The 13,131-nt window shown below is 33.9% G+C and overlaps 2 protein-coding genes across 5 annotated transcripts in view; both read right to left on the reverse strand.

The window, feature by feature from the left end:
• Nucleotides 1-1,811: 1,811 nt before the first annotated feature.
• LOC128247398 (zinc finger protein 271-like) lies at nt 1,812-9,151 on the reverse strand. Its single transcript, XM_052966826.1, has 2 exons — nt 6,458-9,151; nt 1,812-5,389 (listed from the first exon to the last, which is right to left on the reverse strand). The coding sequence occupies exon 2, from the start codon at nt 4,988-4,990 to the stop codon at nt 3,656-3,658; it is 1,335 nt and encodes a 444-aa protein (XP_052822786.1). The 5' UTR covers nt 4,991-5,389; nt 6,458-9,151; the 3' UTR covers nt 1,812-3,655.
• A 113-nt stretch (nt 9,152-9,264) lies between these two features.
• LOC106883882 (zinc finger protein 665) overlaps nt 9,265-13,131 on the reverse strand; it is a 9,771-nt gene continuing 5,904 nt past the window's right edge. For 3 of the 4 annotated variants that reach the window (XM_052966833.1, XM_052966831.1, XM_014935020.2), the window contains exon 2: nt 9,265-10,728. In XM_052966833.1, coding sequence (XP_052822793.1) covers nt 9,338-10,321 — 984 coding nt within the window. In that variant the 5' untranslated portion in view covers nt 10,322-10,728 and the 3' untranslated portion in view covers nt 9,265-9,337. Of the gene's footprint in view, nt 10,729-12,728; nt 12,922-13,131 lie in introns of all 4 variants that reach the window. The other variant, XM_052966828.1, reaches the window with a different exon arrangement.

Below are 13,131 nucleotides of genomic sequence, written 5' to 3' on the forward strand. Positions count from 1 at the left end.
AACATCGCTTGACAACCAATGGTGGTGTGTTTACGTCCCCGTAGCTTAGTGGTTTGGCGAAAGAGACCGATAGAATAAGTACTAGGCATCCAAGGAATAAGTCCTGGGGTCAATTTGCTTGACTAAAGGCGGTGCTCCAGCATGGCTGCAATCAAATGACTGAAACAAGTAAAAGAGTATGTTATAGTTGTAAGTCTCCATATTTGATATTTGCACTGTGACACAAGCAAGCTGTAAATATTCTTAAAATTCCATTAAGTTGATAAAAGAGTTATAGATGTTATAATCTTCACTTCATTGTTTCTTCATTTTATACTTCTGTCATCTCCTTCCTAAACATAACATCTAAGACACTTCACAATTAGTTCTGCCACATGACGTACCAAGATAGTTGCTTGGCATGCTAAAAATATCAGCCAAATCGCCCTCATAACCACTAGCATCTTTAAAAAAAATGGAACACCACATGGCAGAAACATTTAAGAAAGACATTTATCACAAGTCAGCTCAACGTTGAATTGTAAGCAACATTACTCCACATATCCAAAGTTTGTTCCATCTAAAAGTTTGATATCAATGTATCATAGCTGATACACTCAACATTACACAACTTGACATGTGTCATTATCATATTTCATTGGGTCTTATATGGTCATGATAGATCAATTATCATTGATAACTCATTGTTTCTTCATACAGACATTACAGTTTAACTATCCAATCAACTGTTTTGTCTATTCACATATTTCTGGATCCATCACCCTTGATTCCATTTATCCCTTTAATAACACTGCAACTCAACTCTTCTTACTAATTTCACTGATCATGAATATTAAATCATTACTTGTCATTAAAATTTATATTTTAATGATTTATGTTCTATCCATGGTATCCTTGACATTCTTCTGTACGATCACATTTCAAATTCTAGTTTTGTGATTACAATAATTTTAAAATCCCTTGTTTTCTATATACTTTCCAATACAATATCAACTGTCCAATTCTTCATCTCATCTCAGTTCTCCCTTCTCTTATGATTGTAAATCATTTTTACATCTCATTCATCGGTTTATTCTATAGTTGTATTAACTATCAACAATGTTTTTATTTTATTCACAACTATTGATCTTTTTTTTCCAGGAGACCCATTTTCATTCTATATAGAATTTTACTAATCAATTACATTTCTCACAAGTAGTTATTACAGATAAAAAGGTTATCAGTAACCATCATATATTTCACATTATTCAACTCTCATAAAGTCTATGTTACTAACATTTAGTCTTCATCAGTAAAGGATAAGATATTTTAGAGCTTCAAAGTAAACAATAATTAGTTAAGATCATTTTGAAAAACATGTATACTTAAAACATCCTTATATTGATGATAAATGTATAATTTTTAGGTGTGGGTGTGTGGTAAGAAGCTTGCTTCCCAACCACATGGTTCTGGGTTCAGTCCCACTGTGTGGCACCTTGGGCAAGTGTCTTCTACTATAGCCTCAGGCCAACCAAAGCTTTGAGAGTGAATTTGGCAGAGGGAACCTGAAAGAAGCCTGTCGTGTATATATATACATGACAGGTCTCCTACCACCACTTGACAACAGGTGTTGGTGTGTTTACATCCCTATAACTTAGCGTTCAGCAAAGGACAGAAATAGAATAAGTACTAGGCTTAAAAAATAAGTCCTGGGGTTTATTTGTTCAACTAAAACCCTTCAAGGTGGGGCCCCGACATGGCTGCAGTCAAATGACTGAAACAAGTAAATGATAAATGATATCAATATATTTTGGTTAAGATAAATAAAACAATTGTTTCTTATTTCTTTATTGCCCACAAGGGGCTAAACATAGAGGAGACAAACAAGGACAAAGGGATTAAGTCGATTACATCGACCGAAGTGTGTAACTGGTACTTAATTTATCGACCCTGAAAGGATGAAAGGCAATGTTGACCTCGGCGGAATTTGAACTCAGAACGTAGCGGCAGACGAAATACTGCGAAGCATTTCGCCCAGCATGCTAACATTTCTGCCAGCTCTCCAATTGTTTCTATGTGGCTATTTGTATATGATGCTAATGCTTGGTGAAAATACCACATTTATCAGTTCTTTCCTGTGCAACTGTATTTATGAAAACAATAATGAAATATTCTAAACCAATCTGTACAACACTGAAACATCTCCGCTTAAGTCCCAAAAGTAGGATTGTCTATTAGACAAGCAAAAGGACAGATTTTATAATCTCCTTGTCTAAGATACTCCAAAAATCGATATCAATGATATCATTTTCATAGTGGTTAATTACTATGGCCATGTAAGGTAACACAAAGATGATACACTGATATGGAAGCATTGAACTTGATACAAGGAATAAAGAGGGATTAAAATTCTTGAATTTTTCTGATGAAAGGCTCTTATCATTTTTACAACAGAAGTATCAGAAAACTGGTTACTTACTTTGCAGGTGAATATGAGGTACATGTTGATGTTGTCTTAATTGAAGTGATTGATTTATAATGATTCACTTACTATAACCACTAGCACACACGAGTGGTTTCCTCTCTTTGCTCTACAATGGCCTATAGTGAAACTAAAGTTCATAACTGCAACCATTTAGAATTCTTCTTACACTCATGCTATTCCATTAACTGCTATCGCACAAACATACCAAATGCCATGGTTATCACTACTCTACACTTGATAACCTACAAAATCAATCCAAACTGCAAGACAATCTGTTCATATAAACCAGAATGTCAATGCACAAGTTCATCAGAAGTAATACTGGTACATTTATTCTTATTGAATGTTAAATGAGGAGTATAAGTGGAAACATGTGGGAGTACTCCATGTGGAGTTCTTAAGATTAGTTTCAGCAAAGACGGGGAAAGCAACAGGTTCATAAGTAATAATTACTGAGATATTGAAAGCATCAAGACATATAACTGTTATGCTAGCTCACACTCAGCTAACCAGATTGAGTAGGAAAATATTAACTCCAAAGACAACTTCAGTTGTTTCCTCAACTGCAAGAAAGAATAATCATAAAGACTGCATCGAAAATAGACAGTTACAGACGCTTCAGAATCATAAATCAGATCTAGAAAATAACTAATAGTTTAGCTAAAATTGAAACAGAATAGTGTCAACTTGGATAAAATGTAATTTGTGTTTGTGCCAAAATGTGGCGCTATTGGTACTATATTTCAACTAATTCACTGGCAAGAGAAAGTTTCAATTAAGAACAAACAGTTTATTTATATTTGGAGAATGTTTTTGAAGCAGTACAAAATGCTTGTGACTTCTGGAAAGTGGCTTATTTAATATGTAGAAAGGAATTAAGAAGAAGCTCAAAAATTGTTTAGAGAAAGATATACAAATGATGTAGAGATATTCTGGAAGTGATAAATTAGATGTTTTAGATGTAACAGAAGTAGTTAATAACGAATGCAGGAAATGTTTAGCTTATTCACATACTCGGTACATAGAGAAGATGTAATGGTATATCAAATGTATTGCCAACCTTGAAATAATGGATGTTAAAATGATGGTGAAGAAAAGAGGACAGTGGTGTTGTAAAATCCATATACTCAAATAAATTAATGATAAAATAGAGTTATTTGTAGAAAATAGTTTATTATGAATGTATCATAGCTATGGTTTCTCTCCTGTGTGTATACGTTTGTGTTGAGTTAAATTATCACTTCTAGAAAATGTCTCACTACAGATATCACAGTGGTATGGTCTTTCTCCTGAGTGAATACGTTTGTGTCGAGAGAAATGACCACTTTGAGAGAATGTTTTACCACAGACATCACAGTGGTATGGTCTTACTCCTGTGTGGATACGTATGTGACGTGACAAATTAGCACTTCCAGAACATGTTTTACCACAGATATCACAGTCATATGGTCTTTCTTCTGTGTGAATACGTTTGTGGAGAACCAAATCAGCACTTTCAGAATATGTTTTACCACAGATTTCACAGTAGTATGGTCTCTTTCCTGTGTGAATACGTTTGTGGGAAACTAAAGTACTTGAAAGAGCAAATGCTCTACCACAAACATCACAATGGTATGGTTTTTCTCCAGTGTGAATACGTTTGTGGTCAACTAAATGACCTTTCTCAGAGAATGCTTTACCACAGTCATCGCAATTATATGGCTTCTCCCCTGTGTGAATACGTTTGTGTCGAGAGAGATGACCACTTTCAGGGAATGTTTTACCACATACATCACAGTGGTATGGTCTTTCCCCTGAGTGAATACGTATGTGTCGAGAGAAATGTGCAATTTGAGAGAATGATTTATCACAGATATCACAATGATATGGTCTTTCTCCTGTGTGAAGACGTATGTGGCGAGACAAAGCAGCACTTCCAGAAAATGATTTGTCACAGATATCACAGTGGTATGGATTCTTTTCTGCGTGAGTACGTTTGTGTGTAGACAAGTTAGAACTTCCAGAATAGGATTTACCACAGATATCACACTGATATGGTTTTTCACCAGTGTGAACACGTTTGTGGGTAACCAAATTGCCAGGCACAGAAAATGCCTTATCACAGATATCACATTTGTATGGTTTTTCTCCTGTATGAATACGTTTGTGGGCAACTAAACCACCATTCTCAGAGAATGCTTTACCACAAATATCGCAATGGTATGGCTTTTCCCCAGTGTGAATACGTTTATGTTGAGAGAAATTATACTTTTGAGAGAAACTTTTATCACAAATATCACAGCGGTATGGTTTTTCTCCTGTGTGAATGCGTTTGTGTCGAGAGAAATGACTACTCTGAGCAAATGTTTTACCACAAATATCACACTGATGTTGTTTTTTGATTGTGTGAATACATTTATGAGAAGATAACAATTTCCTTGAAGTGAATAACTTCCAACATATATCACAAGGGTGCAATTTCACCTCTGTATTTTCTTCTGTCTGATTAGATGAATCAGTTGCTTCAGGCTCAGTTGTCTCATCCATAACGTTTCTCTTTTAATCAATATTTTCTCTGTATGATGGTTTTTATTAAAGCCTAATGATGTTTTGGCTCTTGAAAAAGAACTTCAAGTGAATTTATTAGACAGAATTTTGTAAATTGATAACAAGTAACTAAAGGATCATTATTAAACTAGCTCCAATGCACAAAATATATCCAGAAATTAAAATCCTTACACATAAGACTGTAAAAATTCATGGTAAATCCTCGAAGTACAGAAAATTGTCCAGTAAACGTGTTGTAATTTTTACAAATATTCTTAGTTCCAAATAAATTTTTTCACATCCGTTCAACCAAGAGTTATAGAAAATAGTTAACATTAGGTTGATGAAGTTATTTTCAGTCTTCTGTGAAATATTTTAATCTCAATGTTATCTGATAACCTGTAACAAAAGACAACATAAGAATAAGGAATAATGAAGTGTTAATATGAAAGATTATTTTTAAAAAGATATATGACTACAAATATGGGAAGAATAGTCAGAAAGAGCTCAGAATCTATTTACAGAGAAAAGACCCACGGATATACAAATGCTGTGGAAATAGATGATGAGGATAATTGATGTGGATCTTGGAATGGAAAAGACCTTCCAAGAAGATCACTGGCCACTATATAAAGCTTTGCAGTTAATGACTAGAACATCCTACAATTATAATTGCTTCCACTCGATCGAAGCAAACAAAAATGCACATATCTACACCTTAACATGCAAAGTAAACGGTAAATTACTTCATTTGACCCAAACTTTCATTGTCTCCTCATACATAACCAAATCAATTCTAGGAAATAAATCAGTGTGTGCGTTTGTGTGTAAATCTAGTGTCAAAACGAAATTGTAAAATGTGAAAATCGGACGATGGTGAACCTATTATGGACAATGAAAAATTACATCGTTGAGAAAGACACGGAATATAAAACGTTTCGATTAATAAAGAAAGAGTTGAAATAAATAGATCAAATAAAATACATTTCTTGAAAACTAAATATTATTTTACTATGAAACAAAGTAAAATGGAGACTTTGGTAATGGAATTATGCATGAAGTTTTAAATCATTCATTTCATTTTGTTGATCCGACGATTCGAGTGTTCGTAAACAACGATACCTATTACAATGAAATGTAAATAAAAGATGTGACGATTATGCGGGAGAGTAATAATTCTTTATGTATCAGCATAAACACATGTGAAGAGCTAAATTTAGTAACCAACATGTTCTTGAGAATGTCATTCAATACGAACAAGTTCCATTACATTTATCTTTATTTGTATTGATTCAATCCGAGAATGAAAAGAAAGAAGTCAAAATAAAGAGATAAAAGCCCCTACTTTCACACTTAAAAAACCAAGATAGTACATGGCATAGGAATGGTGTAGATGAAGTAGAAATGTAAATATAAAAGATACAATTTTGAGAGAAGAAATATCTAAAATATAATAGCGATACTTACACTATGCAGTTAAATGAAATAATGAGATGTACTGAAGTCAGACTTTAAATCAGCGAGGATAAATTCACCAGAACATTCAACTACTTCTCTGTTTTCTTCTCATTACTGAACAGTTTTTTAAATTCAACTACGGTAGTTGATTGACTATTACTAAGACTGAATAAATATAGAGAAATAATATATCAACAATGTTTATAAATTGTAAACGAACGAGGATGACATAACGGAAGTATCATTGACTGTAGAGGAAGAACCGGTAAAACTGGCCTCTGTGCATTAGAGAGTGATATACATGCTGAAGTTTTTGTTTCTCGTCAGTCACTCTTATTAGGACTATAGTATTCTAGATTTGTCTCCGTCTTCCTGTCTTTTTTTCCGGCAATATGTTTAGAGCTTCGTTTTCTGGTGTGGCTTTCCTTGTTTAATTTGAAGATATTCTTCAACCAGCATATCTATAGTCAAAAGTGGTCCAGCTCTGTCCATCTCTTTTTCCAAAGTACCTAAGTGTATTACAAAATGCACTCCCCTTTCTCTTTTTCTTTTTTAAAACAAAAGCTGTTTGAGTGACGATCACAGGTTGTTTTATCGTCATACTGATCAGAAAATCTTTCGCACTGACATTTCTTAATTATTCTGTCATAGTGTGTCTGACTGTGCTCTACCCATGCCAGTTAATTGGTTACTTTGAAGTCCAGAATTTACATTGGTTTGCTGGTTCTCAATTCAGAGTGATACAATCATTAACTATGTCAGTACCATCGTTCATTTCCTCTATTAATTTGTTGGACATCTCATATTCCAATGATTACCTTAACCTCTTCTCCAACTTTTACTAACTCATTGATTCCTACTCCTACCTTAATTTCTCTTCTTTTTCTTCATCACATCAAATCAGCTATCCCCTTATTTGGTTAAATTCTGAAGCTGAGTTTAACCAAATGCTCCACTTTCTCATACGTAGCTAAATCCCATTTGCCATCAAGGAAGTTGAGCTATTGCACCTCTGGCCTTTTCTCCATACCTGTCCAACTGTAATGTCAGTTTTCATCTTTCATTAATTGATGCTGAAATACCTTTAAAAAAATATCACCTTAAACATTATTATAAATTTAGAGCTTGGTATAATCTTCTAACTTGCCAGCTTCTTTCAAACTGTCGAACCCATGATGATGAATTTCTAAGTATGTTCATATATTTCGGATAGATATTTATAAATAATAAAAAACTACATCCATCTCTCACAGTTAAGTATGGCTTGCTATCAGAGTGTGTCATGCTTTTGCTAATACTTTTAGTTGTTCAGTCACAAGCAGACACAGATATCCTCTCAACATTCCTATCCTTAACAGAGCAGAGCATCCCAAATGTGTCAGCTGGATGCAAAAAAGAGCTCCACCAGCATTTGGCTGGTACGTTTCAATCTGTCTCGAAAAAATTAACACCAAAGGTGACTTCAACAGGATTTGAACTTGGAGCTCAGAGGGTCAGAACAAATATTGTAATACATTCTACCTGACATGCTAACTGATCTGCCAGTTTTGGTTAGGTATGAAATGTGGATTTGAGTTTCTTAAAATTACCTACAGCTGTATGTTTACATTTGATATACATTAATAAGGTATGTCTTAATTCAGTAAAATATAGAAACAATCTTAGCTACCATATTTTCAACAGTATAAATGTACCATTTTAATTGGAAAATCTTGCTGACCACTACATTTATATTTAGAGAATGATCAGAATAAAATGATAGTGCATTCTTTGAAAAAGTGATAAGAAACAACCTACAAATCAATATATTTTAAGATTCTATTTTAATGAGATTGCATAATTTTCTACAATTATATATTCTCATACAGAGTGAGTTTCACAAATACTGAATTAACTATTTGAATGTTCTAGTAGATACATTGTCATTCAGTGGAGTTTTGTTATGGTTTACTTAAGCATCATTTTGTCATCTATTTATGATGCTCACATATCATCCTCTCAAATAAATATGAACAGTATGCAACTAGAACTGTTGAGGTTGTTACAACTGTTAGACCTTCTTATCACTCCTGCACATTTTCAATACAGTCAAAGATTTGTCTTCTTTTTCAAGACTAGAAAATACTTCACTCCATCTCCCATCTACTACAACCCCTCTCAAAGCTTGAATGAAACATTGCTTCCGCAACTGGGATGGTGCTGTTGCTATTACACATACATTTTAGACCACATCCAAAGAAAGGCCAGCCAACTGTTGCCATTAAGTTGTTCACTAACACATTCCAACTTCAAGCTTACAGACATGTTCTCCTCTCTGCTTTTTCTCCTACTACAGTGAACTCTATACTTCAAAACACTCAGGTACACAACTGACTTAGCTTTTGTTCTTGTTACCATAATAGAAACCTTCTTCAGAACAAGTCCTCTGGAATTCCCTCCTTGAACATTTTTCCTGCAGCTGTTAACTTGCAACTATTTAAAAGAAACATTAACTGTATCAATCTCATATGTCTTGGAGAGCAAAGCCCTTTAATCTAGACCAATTAAATAAAAAAAAGGGAAAGAAAACATACTTTCATTTATATTATCTATTGTAGGAGTTTGATACTGTGCACAGAGAAAGGTATACAAAATATATAGGAATAATATGGCAAATTGAGAGAGGATAGGTACTTCAAATGCTTGAAATGTAAATGAGTAATTATCAGTAACACATACATTAAATGTACTGCTAGTCAAATACTGTGCATATAAAAGACATAATGGGATCTCAGAAAGATCGCCAGTATGGAATAATGAACATGACAGTAAAGTGATAAAATCCAAACAAATTAATTTATTTTAAAATATATAATTTGTAGAAAACATCTGACTAGAGATAATGTACATTTATGGTTTCTCTCCTGTGTGGGTTCGTTTATGTTTAGTTAAATTATCACTTCTAGAAAATGTTTCATCACAGATATCACAGTGGTATGGTTTTTCACCTGTATGAATACGTTTGTGTCGAGCAAAATGACTGTTTTGTGAGAATGTTTTACCACAAATATCACAGTGGTATGGTCTTACTCCTGTGTGAATACGAACGTGGCGAGACAAATTAGCACTTCCGGAACATGTTTTACCACAAATATCACAGTCATAAGGTCTTTCTTCTGTGTGAATGCGTTTGTGACGAGTCAACTCAAAACTTCCAGAGTATGTCTTACCACAAATATCACAGTAATATGGTCTTTTTCCTGTGTGAATGCGTTTATGGGAAGCTAAAGTACTAGATATGGAGAATGATTTGCCACAGACATCACAATGATATGGTTTTTCCCCTGTATGAATACGTTTATGGGTCACTAAATTACTGGTTACAGAGAATGCCTTACCACAGACATCACAACAGTATGGTTTCTCTCTGGTGTGAGTGCGTTTGTGGGCAACTAAGTGACCATTCTCAGAAAAAGCTTTACCACAGTCATCACAATGGTATGGTTTCTCTCCTGTGTGAACACGTATGTGTCGAGAGAAACTATCTTTCTGGGAGAAATTTTTACCACAAATATCACAGTGGTATGGTTTTCTTCCTGTATGAATATGTTTGTGTCGAGAGAAATTACTACTTTGAGAAAATGATTTACCACAAATATCACAGTGGTATGGTTTCTCTCCTGTGGGAATACACTCATGGGAAGCTAAAGTACTACCTTCTGAGAATATTTTACCACAAATATCACAGGAGTGAATTTCTTTTCCTGCATCAGCACATTTATGGCTTGTAGTGAATAGCTTTCCACATTTATCACAAGGGTGTGGTTTCACTTCTGTATTTTCCTGTGTCTGATTAGATGACTCAGTAGTTTCATGTTCTGATTTTTCATCCATTTTTTTCTTTTTAATCTATATTGTTTATGTATGATGGTCTTTGTTCAACTCGAAGAGTGTCAGGTCTTAAGAAAGAACTTCAAGTGGATTTATTTGAATTGAACCTTGACATTAAAAGCCAACAACTAAATGGTTATTAAATTATCTCTAGTTAACAATCATATCTAGATATCAAAGTCATTACATGAGAGAAGTAAAGCTTCATGGTAAATCTCCAATGTTTAATAGGAAGAGAGAATCTTCTGGTAGAAATTTGTAAAAGAATTCTTGCAATTTTTCACATCCATTCAGCCAAGAATTGTAGATACTTGCTGACTTCAGCTTGAAATTAATTTCGATTTTCTGTAGTTGTTAAATGTGCTGGTAATGTTACGTGAAATATTTTAATTTCAATGTCATCTGATAACCTGCAATAAAAGACAACAAAAGATATATGGAACAAGGAAGAGTTAACATTGAAGTGAAGATATTGAGTACATGTACAGAAATCTATGACAAGTCAGAACATATTTACATAGAAAAGAAACTTTGATATTTAGATGCAGCAGAAATGAATAGCAAAGACTGAGGGTGTGGATCTTGAAATGATGACCCTAGTGACCACTGGTCACAATACTGAACTGTGTATTGTGTTACTACAACTATTTAACCCTTTTGTTACCATATTTGTCAATTTCTATTGAAATACACTGCTTTGTTTCAAATTCTTAAAATAATGAACTTAACAGAATATCTTGGTCATTATGAAGCTGGCATTTGGAACATAAATTTGCATAAAATTTTGAAGGAAGATTTTAATTTAAACTCCTTTTAAACAAGATGTTAGAATCATAGAACCAGGGCAGTTTCAGAAGGGTTGATACCAAAAAGTTAAATTATTACAAATTTAATAAACAAAAACATATGTAACAGATGCAAAATGGATAACTTTACTTGGTTGAAACTTTTATTGTCTGTCTCTTCAGATATATCCTACTCAATTCCAGAATATAAAACGTTTTTGTCTTATAACAACTGGACGACTATGTACTTGATTGAAGTTTCCAAAATTCACAACAATTAAGTTCTCTTCTTAATTAACTCTTTTACTACCAACCTGCTCATGGCTGCCCTGGATCTATGATACAAACTTCTCGTTTAAAAGTGATATAAATTAAAACTTTCCATCAAAATTTAGTGTTGATTTATGTTCCAAACATCACTTTAATAACAGAAAAGTTGTTTCAGTAAATACTTCATTACTTTCAATATTAATTGATACAGAGGAAGTATATTTCAACAGAAATTTTGTAATAAAAGGGTTTTCTGAATGCCATTGAAACATTCAAAAACAACTGTACTCATGTTTGCTAGATTTCTTTCCAAAAGAAGTCTTCCATATAAGTAATTTACTGTATAATCAACAAAAGTAGATTATACTGCATATATCTATCTGGATTGCATCTATAAAAGTATCATTTGTTATCATTTTTATCAATTGACATTTCTAATACTGACCAAGCTCCAACAGATATGGTATTGTCAGTCTTCATTCACAGAAGGCCATGTCAAGTATTGAAACTGATGGTAACTCCCTATAGCTTCTCAAACACTAAATTGCTTTTACAACTACACAACTTACAAAAATCATATGTATAACTGAATTTTTCATTTCAAATTCCAGTTAGAATTGTTTGCCAAACTTGATTTGTTTCTGTATTATTAATCACTAATAGTATGAATATCAACAAAGCATATTTATTTCCAGTTATCGCTTGTGAGATAATTCTATGAAGAAACAATTCAGTCTGCCTTGAGACTGTTCATATACAAGCAGTAGAAATACGTTACATGTGGTTTCAAAATCTTAGAAAAGAATTATAACACTGTTGTTTGCTATTAGGCTGGATTTAGAGTTTTGATTTTAGATCCGAACGATATCCCCCAAAGTTAACGCAGCACTATTCGATATAGTTTTCCTGAGATTTCCTCAATTGTTATTTATCTCATTAACATAGGTTTCTGTCCAAGTAGTTTCTATTATTCAAAAATCTTTTTCTCACACAAATATTAAAAGTTCAGTATCCAATAATCACACATTATCACAATATATCATCTATGCTAATAGATTTTGTTTTCCCACTTGTATTTACAGTATCATCTGTCAATTGTATAGCAGGATACCACCTGAAAGGTTAAGCCGAAATGTAGCAGAACCAGTTACAACCACAAATTAATGCACTTCACAGTGACTAGAACTCCACTGGCTTAACCCTGAAACTATCGGTGCCTGTCTTAACAGAAAATAGTAAGGCTTTGCACTGATGTACAAACCAAGCAAGCAAGAACTACCAATTACCGGTTTGGGATCTCAGGTATTGATGGAATACAATAGTAAAGTACACGAAGTCTCGTAATATGTGCTTACCCAAAGTGTGCAACCTCGCATCGACAGACTATCACCCAGGGCAAATACCGTCGATGTCTACCCGTATGTACACATATACGGAGTAATTATTCATATAGTAATGTTGATGGCTAAGACTAATTCCATCGTTTTTCCATGTCGGTGATTGTAGAATCACCGGCAAAGAGCGGACCATCGAGGAGAGAAAGACAGACTGCAAAGATTCGAGAAGAGAAGAAAAAACTCAGAACCAGATCAGTTAAAGTTTAGACAGTGTCATGTGACAACTTGCTAGGGCAGCCTGCTGGAGCCTAGCAGCAGGTATAAAAAGGGGAATTTGACAAGACAGTCAGTCGGACGCTGACGCTGCATCGAAGAGGCCAGGGAATAGAAGAAAGAAGACATGCACCCAACACCAGAGCTG

This window comes from Octopus bimaculoides, chromosome 1 (assembly GCF_001194135.2).
Source record: "Octopus bimaculoides isolate UCB-OBI-ISO-001 chromosome 1, ASM119413v2, whole genome shotgun sequence".
In the NCBI taxonomy this organism is placed as follows: Eukaryota; Metazoa; Mollusca; class Cephalopoda; order Octopoda; family Octopodidae; genus Octopus; species Octopus bimaculoides.

Excerpts from the sequence above, each read along its gene's own strand:
- LOC128247398 (XM_052966826.1), bottom strand. The coding sequence starts at position 4,990 with ATGGATGAGACAACTGAGCCTGAAGCAACTGATTCATCTAATCAGACA.